Source organism: Alligator mississippiensis, chromosome 2 (genome assembly GCF_030867095.1).
Source record: "Alligator mississippiensis isolate rAllMis1 chromosome 2, rAllMis1, whole genome shotgun sequence".
Taxonomy (NCBI): domain Eukaryota; kingdom Metazoa; phylum Chordata; order Crocodylia; family Alligatoridae; genus Alligator; species Alligator mississippiensis.
In genome coordinates this window covers 55,682,059-55,709,436 of record NC_081825.1, presented here as the reverse complement: position 1 = coordinate 55,709,436, position 27,378 = coordinate 55,682,059, and the positions used below count along the sequence as shown (strand labels likewise).

Sequence of the window (27,378 nt, the reverse complement as noted above, 5' to 3'; positions counted from 1 at the left end):
GGCGGGGTCCTCTAGGAGGGCCGTGATCTCCTCAAGGTCCCTCGCTCCATGTCAAGGCCGGCCCAAGGCACCCTCTTATTCTCGCCCACCACGTCTTGCTGGTAAATATAAGGTTGGGAGGCTGCCTATGACTCCCTGGGCACGGCTACTCGGGACCTCTGTCCCCGCAGTCCTTCTGGACTCCCGTGGTCTCCCGGTGTAATGGGTGCTCCCCAGGCACCCTAGCCTTATGGGCTACGCGTGGCTCCTACCACCCCTAATACCACGCCCCAAGCCTTGCAGATGTAATAGATGTTGGTGTGTCTGCACACCCACTTCCCGGGCCCTTCTTCTATAATCTAGCCCACTCTTGGGCCTTCCCCGTATGTGTCTACATTAGTGCCCCTTCCTGGGCTCTCTCTAACACAATGTCCCTCACTGGGACTCTTGTCCACTCTGGGACTTCCTGTCAGGCCCTACGGTCTCTAAGGCCCACCGCACTGCTTCCCCCTTTTCTGGGCACTGTGCTGCTATCCCCTTTTCTCGGGGACCACCGCAGCACCCTGTCCCTCGGGCTTATCGCGCTGCTATCCCCCTTTGCCGGGGACCACCGCAGCACCCTGCCCCTGTCCTGGGTTTCCCTGCAGTGCAGGCCTGTTACTGGGTCTACTACACCTGTCTCGGGCCCCTCAATAATACCACCCCCTCTCCGGGGCTTGCTGTGCCCAGCCTGGGCTCTAAAAGTGCCCCTCCCTGGGGCTGGGGTCCATGCACCCCGCAAGTGACGCTCTTGCTGGCATCTGCTGCGCCTGTCCTGGGCTTCCTAATAGGACGCTCCCCCTCTTTGGGGCTCGCCGTGCCCACCTTGGGCTCCCTGATAAAAATCGCCCCTCTCTCTGGGGCTGGGGTCTACGTACCCTGCACACAACCTGGGGTCTGTGTTCCCCGTCCGCAACCCACTGGTTGCACCCGCAACCCACTGGTTGCGCTCCTCACTGTGAGCTGCGCCCTCACTGGCGCTGAGGTCCCCATACCACTGGGGTACCTATGAAGATAATGTGCCCTCTTGGCGCTAGGGCACCCCACCCCTATGGGGTCCTTATGAGAATAACGCGCCCTCTTGGCGCTAGACTGTGCCCTCACTCAGGCGCTGGGGCTCCACCCCTCTGGGGTCCCTATGAGAACACTGTGCCCTCACTGGCGCTAGGGCACCCCACCCCTATGGGGTCCCTATGAGGCTCAGCCGCTCCTCTCTGAGCTTAACTGACCTCATGACTCTGCCCTGTAACTCTCAGGGCCTAGCACGCCCTCTCTGGCGCTGGGGCCTCACACTCCCTTGTGAGTCCCCGATGAGGCCTCCTCCAACCCCTACAGCCTCACCCAAGCCTCCGGTGTAAAAAACAACCACAACACATACAAACCTCCTGCAAGCCTCCTGGCTACAACTAAAACTTATGGCACCTAGCCACTACAAAGTAAGCCTCCTGGCTATAATTTAGCACCGTTACTCCAACCTTCAGAGCTCTCATGAGCTGTACTGGCCATCGGGCTTCTACCCATCTCTCGGCCAAGGGAGCTCCTGTCTCTCCAGCTGCTGGCAGAGAACTGCCAGCCTGGCCTCAGCCCTGGGCTTTATAAGGGCCAGGCCCTGCCCCCTACAGGCAGCTGGCTCCCCTTAGTTGCTCTGGCAACCCGCAGCTGCATTTGCTACCCTGGCAACCCTCAGCTGGGCTCGTTATAATGTGCTAGGTCTCTCTCTCTCTCTCTCCCTGGCAGTTTCTCCCCTCTAGGAGCAGGCACTGAGGTGCCCTGCGACAATGTACAACAAATCTTAACATGTTGGATATTAAACCAGTTTATCTCTGGATAAAAAAAAATAGTAGATCAGCCACAAAGAAGTTGATTGTTGAAATATAGAAAAAGCCCAGAGATCTGTGTACTGCCTGTGGAAGTATTCCCCAATTCAGTCATTATGGAACAGAGTTGTAAGCCTGTCCTCCAAAGACCCTTGGGCAGTCCTAGTATAAAGAGCATTGCAAAAGTGGGGACCAATTAGAAGATGTGTGGTAGTGCATGGCCGCAGCATTCGGTGCTGCAGAAATTCTGTAAAGTGCTGTAGCCTACTGGTTGGCTATTCAGGCTGTTGCAGACAGGTTTTCAGGACTGGCTAGTAGGGCTGTGTGAAGCTTTTGTTGCTGATTCGATTTGGCAGAGATTTGGCCTGATTAGTCCCCAGTTCCGGCCAAATCCAAATCAAATACAGCCTGTTTTGTGCACCCCTACTGCCTAGATCCCACTGGGCCTCATCAGATCTCAGAGCAGTGGGGGAGCCAAACCTTTTGACAGGTTTGCCACAAGGTAAGCCATGCACCCTCCCTGAGTGCCACCCTGATCCCCTTCCCCTGTCCTATCTGCTGCATTGCTTTCTGTTCCTTTCCCTATCTGTTGCTTTGCTATCTGTTCCCTCCCTTATCTGCTACTGTGTTCTTTGCTCCCTGACCGATCTTCCATGTGCCACACAGACAGACATTACACATAAATCGGTTTAAGTGATCAGAAACTTGTTGAAACCTGTAATAGAACAGATGTTCAGTGCACATAAACCATTTTCAAAATGGCCAAAACCGGTTTGAGATAAACCTGGTTGAATGTAGTATCAGATTTAACTGATTTGGCTCAAACTGGCTTATGCAATGTCTGTTCCAGACCCCTTACTGATTTAAGATAAACCAGACACCCCCATCATCCTGGCATGCTCTTTGGGCTGTGGGAGAGAGGGGCAACCTGTTCCAGCCACAGGGCTGCCCTCACCCCTCTGCTCTCTAGCCAGTGCAGGGACCAACCCTAGCACAGACCTTGGCTGTCATGACCAAGGCAAAGTGGGAAGAGAAGGGGTTAATTCTTCCCTCCTCCCCTCTTACCCCACCTCAGCTGTGGTCAGTCTGAATGCGGGGAGCAGAGGGGAGGGGAGGGGACTGCAGTGGTGGCCCCTGGAGCTGGCAGACCCCTGCTGCAGGAAAGTGGTGGAGGGAGGAATTAACCCTTCTCCCTGCCCCTTTCTGGGGCCATACTGGGTAAGTTGTCCTGCAGGGTTGGGAGGTAGGCTCTGTTCTGTGCTGGGTGGGAGTCTTCCACCACCTCCTCCTCCCAGGGACCCTCTGAGGTGCTGGATGGGGACTCTTCCTCTTCCTCTCCCTCCCCTTTTCTGCCTCCTGCTGCTGCGGCGCTCCATGTGATGCTGCTCAGCCTCAGATTGGGGGCAGGGGGAGGCTCTGTTCAATGCTGGGGGGAGTTCTTACCTTTCCACCTTATGACTCCAGAGGGGCAGCAGGAGTGCAGAGTTCAGCTGGGCAGGGTATGGGTATGTGGGGTGTGAGGGAGGGTGGGGGTGTAGGGACCCGCACACACTCCCCCCATGGTATGCAGCCCCCACTGCCTGGCAGCAGCAGCAGCAAGTGCAGAGGTCAAGGTGCTCATCCCTGGCACAGGCGCTGCTCCAGCCAGTGCTGCATGGAGGGAGAATGGAGCCTGTCTTATTCCTGCGGCTCTGCTCCCTGAGCCTACAGCAGGGGAAGCCCCACCCTGGAGCCAGCTGCTTCTCGCACTCCCTGCTATACACTCTGCTGGGAGTGGAGGGAACCCCACCCTCTGCTTCCCCACAGAATCCAGTGCAGGGCTTCCCCTCTGTGAGTGTGGAGCTGCAGGCATGATGTGAAGTGATGAAACAGTCAGCCAGTGCTGTGCTGGAGGTGAGGAGCACAGCCCCATGCAGCCTGCCCAGCTGCTTCTGTACCTAGGGCTCTGTGCCATGCCTGCAGCTCCGCATTCACAGAGGGGAAGCCCCACGCTGGACTCTGTGGGGAAGCAGGGGGTGGGGCTCCCTCCACTCCTGGCAGAGTGCACAGCGGAGAGCAGGGAAAGCAGCTGGCTCCAGTGTGGCTTCAGTGTGGGGCTTCCCCCACTGCAGGATCAGGCTCAGGGAGCAAAGCCACGGGAATAAGGCTGGCTCTGCTCCCTCCCCCTGCACAGCTCAGGCCAAAGCTGTGCTTGTGCTGGGTACAAGCACCCTGACCTCCTTGCCTGCTGCTGCTGCCAGGCAGTGGGGGCTGCACGCCATGGGGGGAGTGTGCATGGGTCCCTATACCCCCCCTCCCTCACACCCTTCACCCTGCCCAGTTGAGCTTTGTGCTCCCGCTGCCCCTCTCAGGGGAGGAAGAGGAAGGGAAGGAGTTCCCCACAGCATGGAACCTTGCCTCCCCCTGCTCTGGGAGGACTGGGAGGAAGAGTTCCCCCTCTGGGGCTGGGCAGCATCCAATAGAGCTCCCCCTCTGCACCCTGTAGCAATGGGGGAGAAGCAGGGTGAAGAGTCGTCCCCCTCTGGGGCCAGGCAGCCTTACAGAGCCCCCCTCCCCACCCTGCCACAAGAGGGGAGGAGGAGGGAGAAGAGCCCTCCCCCCCCAGCACCAAACAGGCCCCCCTCCCAGCCCTGCGGCAGTGGGGGAGAGGGAGGAGGGGGAAGAGTTCCCTTCTGAGGCCAGGCAGCCCTGTGTGCCAAGATTGATCCCAGCTCTCAGGGAGCTGCAGGAGAAGGCCTGTGGGGGCCTGGCCACATCCCCACTCCTCAGCTCAGCTTCCCTGTGGAAGGCAGGGCTGCTTAAGCAGCTCTGGGCTTCTGGCTTGAGCCACTGCAGGCGTGTGTCAAACGTCTGCAGATTATATTAACCTGCAAAGCCTGAATCAATTCAGGCTCAGGCTTTTTGAATGTCTTTCCCTAGCCAGAGAGGCTGCCTGTGCCACTTGTGGCATGTGTGCTATGGGTTGACTTCCCTTGTCCCAGACCAATACAAGATCAAGACCACCTTATGTTTATTTTTTTGTGGAAAAAATGTTCCTGTTATTTCAGATTAATTCCCCAACCTGGATCAGGCTGAAAAGTCAACATGTCATAATGTTCATAACCACAAGTCCCTAGGAACTTCATCTTAGGTTAGTTGAAACATTAGAAAGTTTCATTTTAGTAGCAATTATTATTATTGTTGTTGTTGTTATTATTATTGACAACCATTTTAATATTAGTAATGTATTTTTAATTAAAAAGTCATTTTAATCTAAAACAAATTTTGAACTTTAAAAATAGGCAATGTAAAAATCTGGTTGAGATGATTACAAACTTCTTTTTAAAATTTTTGTGACTAAGAAATTCATTGAAGTCCTATATGAGTTTTGAACCATTTCAGAGCTGACAAAATGGGATTCTCCAACAAAATATAATTTTGTTGAAAATATTCTAGCTAAATCTACTTCTCTTTTTTTACTTTAGCTGCACATGCTTTCCTTGGTTTCCTACCAAGACTTACTCTTAAATTGCTGGCATATATGAGTGCTCCATTCACTAGGACATTTCCATGATACAAAGAAGCCATAAGCATGGTTAAACAGACAGCTAAGAATTAGTGCAGCCTCTTAGGACAAAATATGTGGAACACTTTCTCGGCCCTGCTATGCTAATTTTATGTTGCTCTATCAGCAGAAAGTTATTATTAGACATAAAACTATTATAGACTTGTTCTATAACTTCTTCCCCCCACATCCTGAATTATGCTATCTGCAGACAGCCAACAGTCTGTAGGATGCTAGTCTGTTAATCTGGCATAGAGAATTCTCTGGGATAGAACCTGGGATTGGAAATCTGCTACCAGGTTCTCTTGGATCTCCTCTATGCTAAGCACAAGTGAAACTCTATCCCACAGCTTACTAAAGAAGTACAATAGCAATCAGAAGATGAAGAAAAATTCAAAGATAATCTTCACTATTCTGACCAGTCCTTTTCATACCAGGTGACGCACGGAATTAAATGCTTCACCTGGTCCAGGCAATGCATACAGGTGACACATTGCCTGGACAAGGGAGACGAGGATGATGTCATATATCTGGATTGCAGAAAAGCCTTTGACTTTATCTCCCATGATGTCCTCATGGTTAAGCTGGGGAACTGCGGCCTTGACCATCTCATGGTCTGATGGCTGGGGATCTGGCTCCAGGGTTGGACCCAAAGAGTATTAGTTGATGGGAGCAAATCAACATGGCACAAGGCAACCAATGATGTCCCTCAAGGCTCAGCACTCGGGCCAGTACTCTTCAACATCTTTATTAATGATCTGGATTTAGGTATCAGATGCAGAGTGGTGAAGTTCAGGATGACACTAACTATAGGGGAAGGCGGTTACACTGGAGGACAGACTCAGGATACAGGCCAACCTGGACAAGCTTGCAAGGTGGGTGGACCAAAACCTGATGGCATTCAACGTAGAGATGTGCCGGGTGCTCCACCTTGGGAGGAAAAACCGGCATCATACTTAGGCTCGGCAGTGCCTCACTCACTAGCACCATGACCAAAAGAAACTTGGGGGTCTTGATTGACCAGAAGATGAACATGAGCCACCAACGCGATGCCATAGCCAGCAAGGCAAACCAAACTCTAGCATGCATCTATCGATGCATCTCGAGCAAAACTAGGGGCGTCATCCTCCCACTTTACTCAGCCTTAGTGAGGCCGTAGCTGCAGTACTATGTCCAGTTTTGGGCCCCCCACTTCAGGAGGGATGTGGATAAGCTTAAGAAGGCCTTTGATCATGTGGGTGGCTCTTCTTCAGGCTAACAGAGCAAGCATTACAAGGAGAGGCTGAGGGACATGGGACTCTTCAGCCTGGAGAAGAGAAGGCTCAAGGGGGACTTGGTGGCAACCTATAAGTATATAAGGGGTGTGCATCAGGATCTGGGAGACCCCCCAAGGGATAACAAAGTATAACCGCCACAAACTTCTAGAAGGCCGATTTAAACTGGACATAAGGAAAAACTTATTTACAGTTCGAGTGTCCAGGGACTAGAACAGACACCCCCCCCCCCCCCCGGAGATGGTACAAGCACTTACTCTGGACTCATTCAAAAAACCTTTGGATGCTTGTGTTGCTGGGATCATTTGACCTCATCAGACTTCCTGCCTATAGCAGGAGGGCTGGACTCAATGATCTCATGAGGTCCCTTCCAGCCCCTAATGTCTATGAAATCTATAAAATTCCTCATAATCCATAGTTGTCTCATTTAATAGAAACATTTCCCCACTCACGTTTCAATGATATATATTATAGGTATTAATTAGTGAATATATAATTATATTAATCTGTTCCAGACTTTTCTGTTCAATTTATGTAATGATATTATATTATGCCTAGTGAGCTCTTTAATATCAGTAGACTCTATTTGGCACTTAGGCTAGGGACAGATATTCAAAAATCCTGAGCCTGAATTGATTCAGTCTTTGCAGTTTAGTCTAACCTAGCTAGCCTGAACCAGTTTGTAACCGGATAGACATTCTCTCTGAACTGAGGAAATTCAGGCCTATGCCTGCAGTGGTTCAGGCTAGAAGTTGAGGGGCGCTAGAGCAGCCCTCCCTTCCCTTGGACAGTGCTGAGCTGAGGGGAGGGGCACGTAGCCAGGCCCTGGCAGGACATTATGATTAGGGAGGTCTGCCTGTACCATCCCAGGCTTTTCCCCACTCGCTGCTCAAGAGTCAGGAGTGTTGACAGCCACCAGCCAGCACTCTGAGGCAGGAGTGAGGGGGGTGCAGTGCATGCATCTGTTGATGATATAGAGCTTTTCAGTCTCCCCCCACCCCTGCTTCTTTATACTGTCAGCAAAACAATAGCCTCTCTCCATTACTTCAAAGTCTTCTTAAACAGCTTACCAGCAGACCTGTTGATTAGCTCCAAACAGCCCTAAACAGTCACTGTCCCGTCTCCTGTCCCAGGGAAATTGGAGACACACACACAGATCTGCATTAGCTAGCATAGCACATGCTTAGGGTCCATGGGGCTGGGGTCCCTGGTTTGGGAGATGGAAGGGGGGGATTTCCTGCTTGAGCAGAGAGCAGTGATGGTAGGGTAGGGCAGGGGAAAGCCAAGCAGATCCTGCTGTGCCTGCAAGTCTCTGCCTGAGCTCCAGCCAGGGAGCAGAGGTGAGGGGCCAGCCCTGCTATGGAGCAGAAAGCCCCACCCAGCTGAAAGAGGATGCTGGAGGTGCTGGGATGCTGGAGGTGCTGGATGGTGGTTTATCTTAAATCAGCAAGAGGTCTGGAACAGACATTGCATAAACCGGTTTGAGCCAAATCAGTTAAGTCTGATACTACATTTAACCAGGTTTATCTCAAACCAGTTTCTGCCATTTTCAAACTGGTTTATGTGCACTGAACATCTGTTTTGTTACAGGCTTAAACCAGTTTCCGATCACTTAAACCAGTTTATGTGTAATGTCTATCCCTAGCCTTAGTGGGTAAAAGTAGGCCTGTACGAATAGGGAAGTATTCAATTTGGATTCAGCTGATTCAAAGAATAGTGATTCAATTCAGAGATTTGGATCACTGTGCTGAATTGGTTCAGCCAAATCAGCTTTGGAAGATTCGGTGCTGATTTGGAGAGATTTAGTTATTTGGTCATATACTATAATGGAGAATCACTGAAATACCTATACCTTTGTCATTTTTTGTCAGATTTGGATGAAAACAGCAGGGATGGTAGCCCCTTCTGAGGGCACAAAGCCTGGAAAGTTTTAAGGAGATAGGTGTAGGGGTTTCTGGGAAACTGCACCTCAAGTAGCTGACAAGCAAAACTCGTGACATGTGTGACTTTGTGTGTGTGTTAAGGCACAGCACGATACAAACAGCAGGGATGGTAGCCTGTAACAGAGGGCCTTCCCAGTTCCCAAGCAGAAACAGCTCACAAAAGGGACAGAAAGGCTGCAGACAGAGGCTTATGTGCTGTTTCTACATCCCTCCCCTCAGAGCACTGTGATTGGAAGGGGACTTGGGGAAAGATTACAGTCAGTGGCCAGTTACAGGTGTCACTCTTCCCCCACTCCCTTCCCCTCCCTCTTCTTAATTTTTGTTTCCCTGCAAGTCTGCCTTCTGAATCGCCGAATCTCTGAAGATTTTCCCAAACCTTTTCCGAATTGATTCAGATTCTCCAAATAGATTCGGGGGCGGGGGGGGGGGGGGGGTTGTCTCCCAAGTCGATTCAGATTCAGTGATTCGGCCTCTGAATTGGGCTGAATCTTCTCTGAATCAAATCAATGACTGAAGCTTCTCACACCCCTAGTAAAAAGCAAACCAGACTCTGAAAGCTTTTATATGTGTGCTTTGGGAGTGGGGGGGACATTTTAATTAGAGTGGCTTGGGGGAGGCGGGGAGGAGTAGCACTTTAATTAGAGTGGCTCTTAGAGCCACTCTAATTAAAGTGTCCGGAGTGTCTTGTGTATCAGCGTCCCTGCGCTTCATAATAGTAGCGGGGGCACTTTAAAGCTTGTCAAGCAAGACACAAGAGACTGCTGGAGTGTGATAATTGCCATGCTCCAGCAGACTTGAAGAATTGAGTCTGCTTCAATGCACTGGAATTACAGTGAATTGGAGCAGCCTCCCTGCTCATGTAGGGGCACCCTGCAAATCTAAAATGAACACGAATTTAGCACCTTGGCTTTACTCTCTCCTACTTTTTCATTAGTTACTATACACAAGCTACCTCCCTCACTGGAATTAAAATACAGTACTACATGTGTTTCTTAAGGACTACATCATTGGCTATATACAGAATAAATAGTACGGTCTCAATTTAATTAAAGCAAAATATTTCAAAACTAAATTAGCCCCAGTGTATATTAGTGTATGTTCAGAATTCCATTAATGTCCTCCTGATTTGATATGCTGATTACTTAGTAATGTGTATTTTTTAATTAAAATAGGAAATATTTATTCTCTTTTGAAAATAAGGGCATTTATTCAGGCACCTAACATGAAGATAGAGATCTACATTTGAAAATTTGACCCATATAATCATAGAATCATAAAAACTTAGGGTTGGGAGCAGGGCCATCCCTAGGGGGGCGCGAATCAAGGCGACCGCCTTGGGCTCCGCGCTTTGTGGGGCCCCACGGAGTAGTGGCAGCACGGAGCTGGGCGGAGTGGCAGCTCCACTTCCAGCCGTTCACTCCCCCCCCTACTGGCCACCGCTACTGCCAATGGCCGCGGCAGCTTCTTCAGGTCCAGGATCAGAGCAGGGATGGAGCCCCACATGGACTGGTTTGCCACGGGCCCCGCACCCTTCTCAGATCACCTCTGGTTGGGACGGACCTCAGGAGGCCAGCTAGTCCAACCACGTGCTCAAAGCAGGCCCATCCCCAACTAAATCATCCCAGCCAATGCTTTGCCTAGCCAGGTTTTAAAAACCTCCAAGGATGGAGATTCCACAACCTCTCTGGGTAATGTGTTCCAGTGCTTTACTACCCTCCTAGTGAGAGAGTTTTTCCTAATATCTAACCTAAACTTCCCTTGCTGTGACTTGAGATCATTGCTCCTTATTCTGTCATCTGCCACCACTGAGAACAGTCTAACTCAGTCCTCTTTGAAACCACACTTTAGGTAGTTGAAGGCTGTTATTAGATCCTCCTTAGTCTTCTCTCCTCCAGACAAAATAAGCCAAGTTCCCTCAGCCTCTCCTCAGAAGTCATGTGCCCCAGCCCCCTAACCATTTTTATTGCCTTCCGCTGGACTCTCTCCAATTTGTCCACATCTTTTCTGTAGTGGAGGGCCATAGAATTGACACAGTACTTCAGATGTCCCCTCACCAGTGCCAAATAGAGGGGGATAATCACTTCTCTCTATCTTCTGGCAACACACCTATTAATGCAGCCCAATATGCTGTTAGCTTTCTTTGTAACAAGGGTATGCTGTTGGCTCATACTCAGGTTATAGTCCACTATAACCCCCATATCCTTTTCTGCAGAGTTGCTGCTTAGCCAGTTGTTCCCCAGCCTGTACCTGTGCATGGGATTGTTCCAACCTAAGTGCAGGACTTTGCACTTCTCCTTATTGAATTTCATGGGTGCATCCAGACAAGCACTTGTGTGTTTCCCCCTGGACAAATAGCAATGGGCATATGTATGCTGCTGCTATTTATCCCCAGGGAACACGTGTGCATGCACACTCTGGTGTGTGGCAAATTGCTTCAGTAGTCTTACCTGAGGTCCTGGGGGCCTCCCGGGGCTTCAGTGGTGGCGATCTAGGCATGTGGAGCCTGGCTGGCAGGCAAAGCATGGCTGTGGCTGGCCATGCTACAGTTTTGGGTGGTGCACACTACCTCCATGTGTTCTGCCCTGCTTTTTTTTTTTTGGATTGGGTTTTTTTTGGACACTGGGATATCCCAGTGTCAAAAAAGCCTATTGCACTGCAAATTAGTAGCGCGGCAAATGCCTACATGTGCAGTGAACATGCTTTGTGGAGCCACAGATGGGTCTGCAGTGTCACAGACTATACATGCGCACTTTTCTGGACATGCCCCATGAGTTTTCTTTTGGTCCAATCCCCCAATATGTCTAGGTTTCTCTGAATCCTATCCCTACCCTACAGCATATCTATTTCTCCACCCACTATGATGTTATCTGCAAACTTGCTGAGGGTGCAGTCCATCTCATCTGCCAGGTCACTGATAAAGATATTGAACAAAACTGGTCCCAGGACCAGCCCCTGGGGCACTCCACTGATACCAACTGCCAACTAGACATTAAGCCATTGATCACTACCTTGTGAGCCCAACATTCCAGCTAACTTTCTGTCCACCTTACAGTCCACTCGTCCAACCTACATTTCCTTAGCTTGCTTGTGAGAATGTTGTGGGAAACCATATCAAAGCCTTGCTGAAGTCGAGGTATATCACATCCATTGCTCTCCCCACATCCACGGAGCCAGTCATCTCATCGTCAAAGGTAATCAGGTTGGTCAGGCATGACTCACCTGTGGTGAATCTATGCTTACTGTTCCTAATCACCTTCTTCTCCTCCAAGTGCTTAAATATTGATTCCTTGAGGACCTGCTCCATGATTTTTCCAGGGACTGAGGTAAGGCTGACCAGTCAGTATGCCCTGGATCCTCCTTTTCTTAAAGAGGGGTGCTATATTTGCCCTTTTCCAATCATCTAGACCTCTCCCAACTGCCACAAGTTTTCAAAGATAATGGCCAGCAACTCTGCAATCACATCAGCGAACTCCCTTCGCACGTTCAAGTGCATCCCATCTGGCCCCATAGACTTGCACATGTCCAGTTTTTCTAAATAGTCACTAACCTGTCCTGTCACCACTGTTGGCTGCTCACCTCCTCCCCAAACTACTGCCAGGTGCAGTAGTTTGGGAGCTGACCTTGGTTATGAAGACTGAGGTGAAAAATACATGGAGTACTTCATCCCTTTTCTGCATCATTTGTCACTAGGTTGCTTCCTCCATTTAATAAGGGACCCACACTTCCCTTGTCTCTCTTTTCTTGCTGTTATACTTGTAGAAACCCTTCTACTCACCCTCCATGTTCCTTGCTAGCTGCAACTCCAGTTGCACATTCGCCTTCCTGATTTCATCCCTGCATGCCCAAGCAGTACTCTTGTACTCCTCCCTAGTTGTTTGTCCAAGTTTCCACTTGTAAGCTTCCCTTTTGTGTTTTAGCTCACTAAAGAGTTCCCTGCTAAGCCAAGCTGGTCTTCTGCCATACTTGTTAGTTATCCTGTGCATCAGGATGGTTCATTCCTCTGCCTTCAGTAAGGTTTCTTTAAAATACAACCAGGTCTCCCTGACTCCTTTCCCTCTCAGACTGGCCTCCCAGAGGATCCTGCTCATCAGTTCCCTGAGCCAGCAGAAAAGCAGTTCCCTGCTTTTCTGAAGTCCAGGGTCCTTACTCTGCTGCTACTCTTTTTCCTTCCTTTCCTTGGGACCCTAAACTCAGTCATCTCATGGTCTCTGCAGCCCAAGTTGCCATCTGCTTCTACATTCCCCACCAATTCTTCCTTGTTTGTGAGCAGCAAATCAAGAAGAGCATGACCCCATTGGCAACACTTGCACCAGGAAGTTGTCCCTAAAACTTCCTGGATTGCCTTTGTACTGCTGTATTGCCCTCCCAGCAGATTTCAGGGTGATTGAAGTCTCACATGAGAACCAGGGCCTGTGCACTCAGGAAATTTCCACTAGCGATGTGAAGAAAAGTAGATATATTTATGTAATTATATTAATCCTTTGTTAATAAGCAAATGTACCTTTTTATCCCGAATCTCGTATTGCTTCTTAAAGAAAGAGTACAGTAGAAGCTCTGTTATCTGGCATCCCCCAGGAGTGGGGGATGCGAGATAACAAAATATGCTGGTTAATTGAGTGGCCCCAGCCACTGCTTCTCCCACTGCGTATGAGGCATCCCTCTGCCCTTCCCGCGGCATCGCCATCCCTCCCATCACATTGCTGCATGTCCTGCGGGCCCTGTGGGCAGGCCCTGCAGAGCCCCATACAGCCTGTTATGCCCTTGGGCTGTGGGGGCTCAGCAGCACAGGCTGCTTTGCCCCCGGCCGTGAGGGCTCGGAGAAACCAGAAGTGCCGTGGTGAGCACTTCCAGTTTCATTTTGTCTTACAAGCCAGCATGTTGGTTAGTAGAGCATGCTGGCTTGTAAGATGCCAGATAACGCAGCTTTCACTGTATTATTATACTTTTGGAACTGTAGAATGCTGGAAATAGTCCTCTTAATAAGGATTTAACAGTTATCTAGTAATAAGATCTTCAAAACTTGGTGTCCATGCTATTTATAAGAAAGTGAAGATAAAGGTGAAGAAGAGAAGTAGTTTTTATTGGATACTAGTAAGGGAAACCTTCATAAAGAAGCAAGTACTTTGTACAAATTATTTGTAAAGGGAAAGTAAATATTTTTACAATTTGCCAATGTGATTCATTCCTTAGTGGAGGCTTTTTGTTATTATTTTCATAAGAGTTTTTAAATTGGGAAACAAGACTGTCACATAAGATGTATAATCAGAATCCCGAAGTCTTATTGCAATGAAAGTATCCCCGGTCATTTTCACTAGAACAAGAGCACAAACCCAGATATCAAGGGCAGATTCCACCTTTACAGCTAACATTTTAACCATCCAAATTTCCCCTTAATTTTCTCACTAGATACTGTTTTTCAGTTCCTGTACTGAACTAGTGTGAGATATTACTGTGCTCTGTTAAATACTTGACATAATTTGCCTCAGGGGGTGGCTGTCTTTTCCAGGCGTATATTGAATGCCATCCATCTGTCCTGGAATCCAAAATATGACAGTTTTGATATTTTTAAATGTGTGAGTTAAGTGCCACTGGAAGGAGTTGAATTAATAGCCTGAAGACTCGCATTCCCTGGAACAAGCTCAGTTCCAAAGTGGCTCCAGAGATAACTCCTACCATCAAATATCCTAACCTGACCTGAATAGGTCAACTACCAGAGGTGCTTTTTGGGTATGTGAGGCTTGCTTACTGCCACCTAGGAATTATTTGCACCTTTGAGAAAATAGGAGCATCAAGAGGAAATGTTATATATATTTTTTTCACATTAGTAACAATGTTTACTGTACCAGTAACATACGTTCCCCACACAAAACAGTGGCATTGCAGGATGTGGTATTGATATTTGTCCCAGAAAAGACAGTTTGTTAAATGAGGTAATTTGATACTGATTCCAAGGATGCTATCTGGTATATTAAAGAGAGAAAGAGAACTGGCCATTTATAACTGTACAGATTTCCTGGGACTTTTTAATGCTCATTTTGTTTTTCCTGGATTTCTGATTTGGAGCTACAGCAGTTAGATCATGCATGTCATGCTAAAGGATAGATAGATTGTGTGCTAACATAGGACATCTCAAACATTTTTACAGGATGAACACCTTTTAATATCTAGATGTTATAGGCATTACTTGCCCACCCATATGCAATAGTGCTGCCACTTCCTATATCATTTTCAATCACATAGACAACCCTTTTGCAAACATGTTTCTAGCCAAAGAATAACCAGTAAAGTGGAGAAACAAGAAAAAGGTGGCAGTATTATCCAGGTATAGCCCTAGGAAGAACCTTTATTTTTACAAGAAGAAAGAAACAACCTTGACTTTCAGTTCCAAGATGTATTTGCAGACAGTGAGAAAAAAACACCTTTATACTTTTAAACTCAATACAGTTGATGGGGAAATCTTTGAAAAGTTTAACTATAAATGTAGAAATTGCAGTCCTATCAATGGTAGTGTAAGAATTATAGCTGTTATAGCTGTGATGTCCAGAAATTGTGTGAGAGGTGAGGATTTCTTAGGACAATGTCTTTTATTAGACCAACTGTATAATTGGGATAGAGTTAGACAAGCTTTTGAATGCAAGACATTATTCTTCAGGCCTGACCAGAACAAACGAAGCACAACATAGTAATAAACAGTTTCAGGAGGAGGTGAGAGATCTCCCTAAGAATTCTTTGCCAGTCCTATGGATGGTCTTGCTATCTGACAGGATGGGGTGTGTGGTTATGGCCAGACACAAATGGAAGGAAACTTTTCTTGACATTCATTCAGTGTTATTTCTGAAGTATGATTGGGAGAGAGAGAGGATATTATAAGAGGTAAGGTGTATTTACAGTCTATTTTTCACATCTTTATCAGTTTTATTCTTAAAAAAGGATGTTGAGATCTTGGTCAGTCTGTTAAATCAGTAGTCCTGCTCAGACTATTGCTCAAAAAGGCAGGTGATTACTTTCCTTAAAAGAAGTGCTGACTATCAGTAGAAGGGAAATCTACTTATGATCCTCTCTCACCCCTCTTATACAAGGGTTACTGTACTAAAGTTAAAGTTTGGATAATAGGATAGCAAATCAGTTCCCTAATATATTTTATAGCAGTTGCACTGTATGATCTGTTTAATACATACTTGATTTTTGTCCCATCTTTGTAAGGTGGTTGAGATAACTTTTGTTTTGTTTTGTGTTAATTGGGCCCAGTTCTTCAACAATAGTAATTTTTTTAGCCTTCGCATATCCAATAGTGGAAAATTATTTCATTCTAAAGGAACCTGGTAATACAGGCTTTTTTTTTCCATTTTGGTTAACTCTACTAATCGAATCTGCTGCCTTTTAACTGAAGAGGAATATAAGTATAAAAGTGCCACAGACACCCATATTCAAAGTTTGAAATTGTAGTATAACTTTTTCTCTTTAATTTGTTCCTCATTCACTATAGGTGAATACTGATTTCCTGGACATCACTGAATTTATTGAATGAGTAAATAGAAGTCCAGGAACCTTCACTAGCAACTGTATATGGTGATTCACTGTTTGAATAACATTTAGGATGCAAAGTATATGGCTAAACTTGTGTAGGGATTGTCAACTGGTAGCAGGATGTAAGATGTTAAATTAATGACATTTAAAACAAGATTAGAAAAAGTCACTAGCAAACTTAAATTAGAATTCTGAAATGGCCATTGTGGCTTCAAAAAAATTAGTCTTCTCCAATAGCCATGAATTATCTTTGCTACTCTGTGTATTGATGCAGGGACAAAGGTCACTTTATCATTTGGAGAGAATCACTTCCTAGATACCTGTGATATCTAGTTCTGATAAGATATAAAATCTAAGGTATAATTAGAATGATTCATCTGAAGTTCATGGCCTATACTGAAATGGACCTATGTAACTTCAGAATTTAAACTATGAATTCTTTTTCTATTGAGGAGAAGAATTGAAAGTAATTAGTTAAAAGTAGTTTGAGATAGTTGTAACGGAAATCTAATAATGCTTTAAGAATATTTACTCTGCATTCCCACTTCCCTTCCATTGTACAGTGTAAGCAGTTCACATCGGTCATAATAATGTGAGACATGATTTTAGAACTAATACTACTTCCTTAAATAGTGGATTTTGGAAAACAAAAACAATCAAAATGAAGTAAAACAAAACACCACTTTCTGTTTGATCTCTTGCCCGTACTGTAGGTAATCAATCAGAATTCTGTTTTTTTAAACTCATGTCCTCTGCTGGAATGCAAGGAGGGAATAGAAGAGCAGAAGTTGAATCTGCTTATATCAATCCTCTTCCTAGAGAAAGAGATACCTGTAACTGCACACTGGAGATAGGGTAAAAGGGAACCAAGCATAGTCAGTAGCTGTTTCCTCCCCTTTTCTTAATGGTGCTTTAAAGTACCTCACTGGTAAAGTAAACAGGTGCAGGTGGGGTCCATCCCACAGAGTCTGGTGTTCTGGTATCCAGTGATAAAAGTTCTGCTTGAGTTTTTCCTTTCCCTAGCTTCTCTTTTTTCATCTGATGCCAAAATTCCTTCCTGTAGAATTAATATTTACTCCTACTCTTTTGGCAGCCTGGTGCTTTTTCCTCTTAGTAACCTTCACAAGTTATAAAAAGATGTGTTTATTTGTAGTAATTGTAAGGTAAGATATGCTATGGATATTTTTTTCCTGTCACTGAGTCTCCTTTGGCTAACATGTCATTAGTAGTGCATGGATATGTTTAAGCTCTGGTATGTATTGTACTTGAAACTGTTCCTTCTTCAGGAGAAATTCATTTTAATGAAATGCTACAGTTGAAAAAATGATAGTTATTTGTGTGTGACTTCTTCTGTGTGGTTGAGTAGAGCTTTTAGCTTGTGCTTTTCTCTATAAAAATATATGGGTAAGAAGATTTTGTACAAAGTAAATCCTTTCTTTCAAACAGCTCTTCACACACATTCTCATATGGGTATTCTCAGTCCCAGAGGCTCTGACCAGAGACAGTTTTATCTCAGAAATAGTTATACTCTGTGCTCCAGTATTTCTCCTCTGCCTCCTCCTGCACCAAAGGAACAAATGGTGGAGCACATACTCCTGCCTTCAGTTCATCTTAGTCTTCTAGTTAAGTCAGAGCATTTTCTTTGTCAGTTATTTTATGCAGCCTGTGCTTGCCTAAGTCTCAGGTTGTCAGTTTATTCCTTATAGTTTTTCCTTCCATATTTCAAAATCAATTTCTTAATTTTGTTTTTGTTCTCTTCTCAATAATTTTTGAGGGCTTCAGAATGGATACCCCATATGTTCCCACCCTCACTCTCACTATTTTTTTTTTGCAGCTGTGCCATGCAGCACTCCCATTTTGTATCCTACTTCTTTGGACTTCCTATAAGTGGCCTTCCACAAGCACTTGTAGAGCTGAACACATTAAATCTTCAGGTCTATCCACTCCTGTGGATCAGGGACTCATAATTCCTGTTGAGACTTCCCATAGCAAGAGGTGAAAGAAGTATTTTTGTAAATTGGTGTCATAATCACCTTCAGTACATGGTAACACCATGGGAAGGTGATTACCTTTTAACTCAAGTAGATCTCCATAACACTGATTTGATCCTGGCTGGGCTGTCCTCGGTACCAATGCCATCAGACCATTTGACATGAGACTTACAGACTCCATCATGACTCTTTTTACTATCTATGGCTCTGCCTTGCCCTTCATCCTCAGAATTGCTGGTACCACACTCATGAGTATCATGTTTTCCAGCATCAAGTGTGATCCTAATCTAGTCCCACCCATTCTAGCCTCCTAAGGCTCCTTTTTTACTATCTTCAAGGAAACAACCATATCTGGGTGTAAGGATTTGCTCAGCCTTCTGGGTGCTGAAACCCAGCTGCAGGTTGTCACCAGTTAATAGTCTGCCTGGCTGGAAGGCTGAGATAAAGCTGCAACTGATAACTAGCATATGAGGGTGCAGCCATGGAGAGGGTTGAGAGCCTCAGGAGCAGAGTGCAAAGGGCAAGAAGAAAGGATGTGGGGGTGCTGAGGAAGAAGCAGAGCCTTGGTGTTGCCTCTCAAGGTCTGAAGAAAGACAGTTTTGTTTTCTGTCTGCTCAGTTGCTTGTTTTATTTTCCCTGGGGACAAAGTTGCCCTATGTAAAATAAACTGGCTGGGAGCTGGAAGCCCATACACTGAGGCAAGAGCCACCCAGCTACAGCTTCCCCCACTTCTGGCTGGGTATCTGATGCTTGGCATGCATCCCCATGGTTTCCATGATCTACCTGCTGCCTGGAGTGGTGCAGCAGGGACAGGAGGAGGAGGAGCCACTGGAGGGAGGAGGAGCCAAGCGGTACTTGGGCGGCTGCAGGAGCAGCCCTACTGGCTGGGGCTGGGGCTGGGGCTGGGCCAGGGCCAGGGCAGTGCCACTGGCAGCTGTGGGTGCAGATGCGGGCATGACACAGGCTGCCCCAGGTAGGTGCAAGTGGGGCTTTGTCTCATGCGGAGGACTATGGGGGCAGCCGCAGGCTAGATGCAATCAATTGGCAAGCTATATCTGACCCACGAGGTACATTTGCCAACCCAAGTTAACCAGTTTACCTTGGTTGTCATTGCATGTGGCAGTGGTACAGCCACTAGTAAAGACTTGGCTGTTCCAAGTGAAGACCACAGGCTATCTTCAGTCAAGATAGCTGACGTCTACCACAGCCCATTGTTTGCTATGCAACTTGAGTCAGGGTGCCCTCAAGTTGGCCAAGTTGGGGCCCTATGCTTCAGAAGTAAACTATGAGGTGATGAAGGTACATTGGCATTTTAAGCAGGCTTATCAACATCTCCTTTTTTTCTGTGTTGCTACAAAATGGTTTGATTCACTTGTATGATACTTCTTTCTTATCATTCCTAAAAATATGCTGTAAGATGTTTCAGTTCTATAGCCCATTAAAGTAACTGACATTTTTCTTTTCTCCTCTCCTCAACAGGAGTAACAACTGTACTTACAATGACAACACTGAGCATCAGTGCTCGAAACTCTCTCCCAAAAGTAGCTTATGCAACAGCTATGGATTGGTTTATTGCTGTTTGTTATGCTTTTGTATTCTCTGCATTGATAGAATTTGCCACTGTAAATTACTTCACAAAAAGAGGATGGGCTTGGGATGGAAAAAGTGTAGTCAATGATAAGGTAAGTGATGATAAAACTTCTTTATACACCTACTTATTCTAATTAAACAATAAAAAAGATCAAATTGTGTCAGTGGAAAGAGATGAATAATTTGGAAATGCCAGCAGAAGTTAAACAGTATATAAGGATTTTCTTCCATATCCCTTTGAGATACAAAAATATTATCTCAAGTCTCTCTCCAGATTGTGCAATAGTCTTCTGTGTCTTTTTAAAAGTAAACAAAAAATCTGAATTAATAACACATAGTCGATTCTTTGTGTGAAACTAATACTATCTAGGTAATACTTTTGTGTAAAACAATCTTTAGGCTTAAGAAAAATGGGTATACAATATTTCCATCCATTGTGTTTCAGACCATTGGATATACTATTCCATGCTCCTCTTTTGTTTTTCTTTGTTTTTAGTTAACCTTTTCTCTCTTGTTCTTTACTTCTATTGGTCTTTATATACATAATTGGAACATATGCAGTTTAAATGAATACTCTGCAAACTCCTGGTGGACCAGTGTGTCAGGTAGCACCTCAGTCTGGGCTCAAGAACTATGTCTCTGAAAGCACTGCAAAATGCAAGTACTTATAAATCCTTAACAGTTTAATTTGATAAGATGAGGTTTGCTTGGTTTTGTGAAACTGCCATACTATCTGAAAATTCTTCTTGCATACTAATATCATTTTTGCAATTGTTCAAGCAAATACCTACTTATTGGTATGATTTCTCAGCAAACACAAGTTGGCCTGGTGGTTAGGAAGCTAGTAGGCCTGTGCAAAGGAGCTAGTATTTGCTTTGGATTCAGATTTGGCTGATTTGGGGGACAGTGTTTTGATTTGGTGATTTGAATGACTGTCTCAAATAAATTTGGCTGAATCTGATTCAGAGATCTGGCTGCTGCCAATTTGGCCAAATCTCTGAATCAGCCCCATCCCCCGCCTGCTGTCCCAAATCCCAGCTCTTAAAAAAAAAAAAAAAAGCCCCCACTCACCAGCTGCTTCTAGGCAGGGGGGGCAATCCATGCTGCCCCCCACTGCCCATGCTGCATGGGGAGCTCTGCCATGAGCCCAGAAGCCCTGAGGCTGCTTCAGCATCTGGTGATTCTGGGGCTTTTTTTTTTTTTTTTTAAAGGGCCAGGAGCTGGGGTCAAGCAGGGCAGCCAAGGTGGGGGGAGGGCTGGGAGAGTGGGTGGGGTCGGGGGGCTTGTGACAGCCCCCTACACAGCATGGGGCAGTGAGCAGCAGTGGGGATCACCCCCCCCCCTGCCTGGCAGCAGCCGGTGAATGGGGGCTTTTTTTTTAAAGAGCCAGGAGCTGGGGTTGGAGCTGGGTGGGGCAGTCATGGGGGGGTGCTAGGAGAGCATGTGGCAGTCAGGGGCACTCAGGCTGGTTGGGGGGGCAGGCAGGGGATGGGGCCTGGTGGGGGTTCCCCCATGGTCCCGTCCCCCTTCCTCCAGTCTCCTCTCCCCTGGCCCCTACTTACCATCATGGAGTCCGGGGTCCAGCTCACTGCTGCAGCAAGCGGGGACTGCCCAAATTGCTGAAGCACTCTGAATCTTTTCTGAATCAATTCAGACTTTTTAATTAGTCTCCTGATTCGATTCGGATTTGGAGATTTGGCCACTGAATTGGGCCGAATATCCTCCAAATCAAATTGGCACCCAAAGCTTCGCACAGCCCTAGAAGCTAGCCTTTTCTTAGAGATGCTCTTTTCTTAGAATGTAATGCCAGATTTACTTGCATAATACCTTTTACTGCAAAAATCAGCCCTCTAAAATTGGGGTCTCTCTCAAAGGAGGAAGCTGATTTTTTTGTAGGAATTGAACCATTTCTTTGTAGGAATTGAACCATGCTGCAGTGGCTCCTAGGTCTGTCATTTTCTAGCCAAAGAGGGGCAGGAAGTGCAATCTGTAGCATTTAATTTTAACCCTTTCACAGATGCTGCCAAATTGGCAATAGCTTTTGCTTCAGCAGCACCAGTCAAAATTGAGCCATGTGGTCAGTATCTCATGTGGTCAGGATTCAGCCATGACTGGAAAAATCTTTGTTTTCTTCATTCTGCCTTCCCCAAATAAGGTACAAGTCTTATTTGTGGGTATATGTTACGAGAAAATACAGCATATTTCTTTCAGTGGCTGGCCCTTAAGAACATACTGCTTCAGAGTTTCTTTCAAGTGCAGATCATAAACATAGCCCAAACTGGCAGTAGGAGTGAAGGTCATACAATGCCAGTTCTAGATTCAGTTTTTATATATTGGATTGCATTTAAGCACTTACATTCTCTTCGACATTCTCCAACCCCCTTCCCTCCCTGTCAGTCAGGACGACTTTCTTTCAACGCAGCAGTGCCATGCTTAGTACAGTTCGGCTTTTAACCTTTTGCACATTTGTCTGCACTGCATGTTTTGCACTTCTTTTGACCACTGTTATCAGCATGTGGGGAAAGTCACAAAAAGAGCCAGCCACTTGCTAAGGAGATAGATATTATACAATAATCTTGAATCTGCATTTGAATTGGTTAATATTTAACCAAATAATGTTTCTTAATAAATACTAGCGTTTCTACTTAAAGTGTAGGTGTTACTATTTTGCTGTATTTTCTTCCAAACATCTATTAGTGCTGTACAAATCTTAATAATTTAATATCAGCCTATGCTCACAATTGTGAGATAGCTATACCTAACATGTTACTGTGCTGCAGTCTGCTGTTTCAGCATGCTGCCAAAGAAATATACCCCTTCCACTGGCACTCGCACTAAGGAGCTTGCAAATGGTGTAAATGACTTGGCACAGTCCCTTGCCTTGACACCATACTCTGGCTTCTCAATACAGACTGTCTTGTGATATGAAGAGTGCCTAATCCCTGGACATGCTCTTGAGATGTCACCAGGCCACTTGCACGACAAATTTGATCAGGGAAAAAAGCCATTATGTTCACCTTAGACCCAGGATTTGTAGTTCCTGATTCCCAGTCTCCCTATTCGGTCTTCTTAATTATACTTTGTCCATTAAATTAACTATAACGTCTCTTAGTGTTTAAATAGGTCAGTCTCAAATTCTTCTCCTATACAGTATTCAAAAACAGGGGTCTAAAAAGCAGTGGCAAAGTATGGGTATATACAATTAATTGAATGCATAAAATAAACACAGCAATCTGTCTTGCATGTATAATTACATATTTTACAAATGTGCTAACATATTACAGGCAAAATGTTAGACCTTATTATTGAAAATGTAGCCCTCTGTAATCACATAGTGCAGACTCTTTGTAGCATTTAGGCCCCACCCATTGAAGTCAGTGGAAAGACTCACTCTGACTTCAATGAAAAGTAAGTTGAATTATCTGTATGTTTTATTTCTAGTGCCAAAAAGTGACATTTGGTAAAATAAATATACTGGAGTGTCATGAATTATGTACAGAGCCTTAACAAGACCACATAGTGTAGCCATTTTACTCAGGTATTAATGGCTGAGAGATCATGAGATGCAGGCAAAACAGGAATTTCACTTACGTGAAAATATCAGGATTTAGCTCTTATTTTAAATCTTGAATAAAAACAGACTAACTGATGACAGTGTGGCTCTCCAAGCCTGCTTTCAAATCACCCAGAGTCCACTGTTAAATATATATTTTAAGTGAAATAAATATTTAGTAAAGAACAACTGCATTTCTTACTAGGAGTGTGCGAAATGGGCCCTATTCGATTTGGATTCAAATTTGGCCTGAGCCAGGAACAGTGATTTAATTAGTTGATTTGGATCACTGTCCCTGATTTGATTTGGCTGAATCCAAATCTGAAGATTCGATGCTGATTTGGTGAATCAGTGATTCAGACATAGAAACAACTGTAAATGTTTTTTTCTACATATCTTGAGGTAGCAGGTGTGGCTCATGATCACTGCGATGCTGGGGCTGATGGAGCATCCCGCAGGAGTCCAGGGCGGCCCTCCACATGCTCAGTGGTGAACCTGGAATTAGACCAGAAGTACTTCCAGTGCACTTCCAGATCTGCTGGGGAGCATGCTGCATCTCCCCCCCCCCCCCCCACCACACACACACACCTCCCTAGCTCAGTGATTGGCCACAGGGGGACCCTGGGTGCCCCCCCAGAACCAGGAGGCACCAGTCACTGAGCCAGGGAGGTGCAAGGGCAGGCCCCTGTGCAGTCCCCGGCAGACCCAGAAGTGGATTGGAAGTGCCTGTGGTCCATTTCCAGGTCTACTGCCAAGCACAATGGGGAGCCCCCCATGCTTCTGTGGGCTGTTCCATGTGCCCCAACATTGCAGCATTCACGAGCCCCTGCTACCTAGAGGTATGTAGAAAAAACATTTAAAGCTGTCTCTATGTCCGAATCTTTCCAAGTTTCTCTGAATCGATTCGGAAAGATTAAAGGGTCCTCTGATTCAATTCAGAGATTCGGCCAACGAATCAGGCTGAATCTCTGCTGAAGCGAATCAGGGACCGAAGCTTTGCACAGCCCTGTTTCTTATCCCATCAGACACACTTCAATTTACATTGTTTTTCAAAGAATTTTTTCTCCAGATAATATTGACCAATGAGCTCACCTTAATTTAACCCAATTTAATTAGAGGTCCCAAAGAAATCATAAAATTTGAGGAATTATTTCTATGAAAATGACTGATGATTGAGGATCAGAAATACAATTGGATGATACCCAGCACCTACTCCATTTAAAAACTATATTAGTAATGGACTTCAGTGTATTTGAAAATGGCTCAGAACGCCAAAAGCTTATCCCTGCTTGCCTGTTGGCAGCAGAATTTAAAATTAAATGTAAACTGAGATCAGACAAAATATTGGAGTATGGATGCTTCTTCATATAAATAAGATATATTGATGTCTTAAGTGCACAGACACAAAGAGGCTGCTGAGACTTTCCTGAAAAAACATCATCCTGAAGTTTGAATCCATTGAATAGGTATAGTACATGTAACACAACTGCAGAATCAGGAGTCTAGGAATGAATTCTGCATGTCAAACAAATTAAGCATTTCTGACTGGCACATTGTCACTATAATATAATGATGTAAGAAGACCTTAAGAACTCTCCGATCATCCTTCAGCTGTTTCTCTAAATTAACGTAACAGTGTTGTGGCATGATTTTAAAAGTGGCAGCTGCTTAACAGCTTTAGCATGCCTTCCCTGGAGAGAGGACTATACAAGCCAAATTCTAGTATTCTGGCATCAACAGCTCATCTACTTCAGACTGTCATTCTTCATATGAAAACCCCTTTCCTTATCATGAATTGGTTGATATTTTCTTCATTTTATTTCTTGCAAATCTAAAGTATCCAGTTCTGTTTCCTGTTGTAGTAAATACTATACAATGTGCTCCTCTCAGTATTGGTACTTTACTGCTTTTGAACTATCCATTCTGAAAATAATCTACTTTTATTTCAAAGTCAATTACATATGGTCAGTTGAAAACAATAAGTCTTCTAAGAAACCATATAATAAGTATGATCAATCCACTAACTCTCTTTTTAAATATTTGAAATTTAGTCATTGTATTTGAAACAAAATTAGCTTTTCCATACCAGAATGTTTATAATTTTGAGGTATTTATTTTCATATTCTCTTATATTTTTATCTTCTGAGATTTCAAAGCTAAAGTTTCAACATTCCCAAGAGGACTACAATATTAAAATCACACTTATTGTCATAAAGGAAGGGATTTTGTAGGTTGGCTAGTGTGCCCCTCTCCTCTTTATTTTATTATTTTTTCCCTCTGACTTTATACGTCCATCAATTAGCAGCTAAAGAGCAGTTCATCAGGGCAACAAGAAATAACTGTGTTCACATTCCACTTAGGTTCTTATTTAACCCTGAAGTAGGCATTGGAAATTTTGTATCTTCCAAGAAATATATCCCTGCGGTTATTTTGATTACATGCTTTTACCCTCAAACTCCAAATTGTACAGATGGTCCTGATAACTAGGAAATCCCCACAGATCTTTAGTAAAGGGAATTGGGGGAACTAACTATCTTTCAACCTGAAGTCAGGGGAACTAACCACCACGGGTGCAGACAGAAGTGTAGCTCCCTGCTGTACCTGAGAATGCTTTGCAGCAAGCGTTCTGAGTTGCAATGATCCCTGGGACCAAACAAAAGTTCACTGTTGGTTCCAGGGGGAAAGAGAATATAGCTGCTGGCTGTAAGCCTGCAGCCAGTTTCCATGAGCAATGGCCCTGCGAGGCTGCAAAGATTTCAGAATGGGAAATGCAGTGAGGGTTCAGATATTTGGCTGATCAGCCCTTTTTGAAGCTGTCTGCAATCTTGCATTTGTTTAGTCATGGCTATAGACTGCTTTCTGTGGCCAGATCGGGTGAAAATTGTCACTTCTATCTGTGCCACAATTGAAATGAAACCCCTGCAAAGAGAATTTCACAAAATCTCTTCCCCCCGCCCCCCAGCCCCCAAAAACCAAACCAAAACAGTGGTCACTTATGAACCTCCTAGAATGAGACATCTCTCTGATCATAATGCTGTTTCATCCTATTCTTTGCAGAGAGATGTAAATGAAAACTTTTAAGTTTTATCTATTCCCCTACAGTGTTTTCAAACTAAACAGTACATTATTTTGTTAGCACATGTGAAATGGGGTTAACTGAAAAGAAAGGAAATCAGGCTTTTTAAAATCATGAACCCAGCTGAGTGAATGCAAAAGTACACAAAACAACAGAAACAGGGAAAACAGAAATGGTGATTAGACATTTTAAAACGTGCTTTCTTATATAATCCACAGGTAGATTCTCCAGAGAACAGGAGAAGAAGTGGAAAAGTTTTGTGGACCATGCATGCATGTATAACTTCTAGTCCACATTTTGTGCATATAATAGTACAAGAGAGCTAATCTATACCTCATCTCCATGTAGCTTTGGAATAAGCAGGGAAAAGAAAGGGATGTGGGAGTGGGAATGGCTACTGGCAATCCTCATTGCCTTCAAATGTGAAGCAGGGATAAGATAATGTATAATTAAGGCAGTGATTATAAAGGGCAGTAGTACTGACAATCCTTAGGTATGCACCTTCTTCCATTGCTGGATCTTAACATGTTCAAAAGTATGCACAGACCTATATTTTGTTTTGCCATTTAATGTGCAATCTGTCATTACCTGTCCCATCAAATGGACTGTTTTAGAATGGTCCCCTCGATTTACTAAAGCAAGGACTGTATAGTGGGTCAGTCGGAGTAAGATTGTATTTGTCACTCCTACCTTTTATTCTGGGTTGCCATTTTGTGTTGCTGAGGCACTTTCAACTCCTGTTGGCCTTTTGCCATTAGTTACAGCCATACTTTTACCATTGAGTCAAAAGTAAAGATTGCAGTGCTTTTCAGAGGCCAGCTCTGTCAACCTAGGCAGTAGCTGTTGTTCTAAGATTTCAGACCTGCAAAGATTTCCACAGTACACAAACCCTTATTTCCTGAAGAGTCTCTTTGACTTTAGTGGAACTTCAGGTGATATAAGAGACTCTATTTACAGACCCTTGCATAGGATTGGCATGTGAAACAATACCTTCTCTCTCAGAGAGTGAGGGTTTCTCCTCTACATACTGCTTTCTCATTATAGT

At 45.0% G+C, this 27,378-nt stretch overlaps 1 protein-coding gene across 1 annotated transcript in view; it reads left to right on the top strand.

The window, feature by feature from the left end:
- Positions 1–27,378, top strand: part of GABRA2 (gamma-aminobutyric acid type A receptor subunit alpha2) — a 138,145-nt gene that overhangs the window by 102,939 nt on the left and 7,828 nt on the right. Inside the window, exon 9 of the mRNA XM_014594996.3 lies at positions 19,594–19,796. Within this exon, the coding sequence (XP_014450482.1) occupies positions 19,594–19,796 (203 nt within the window). The remainder of the gene's footprint in view (positions 1–19,593; positions 19,797–27,378) is intronic.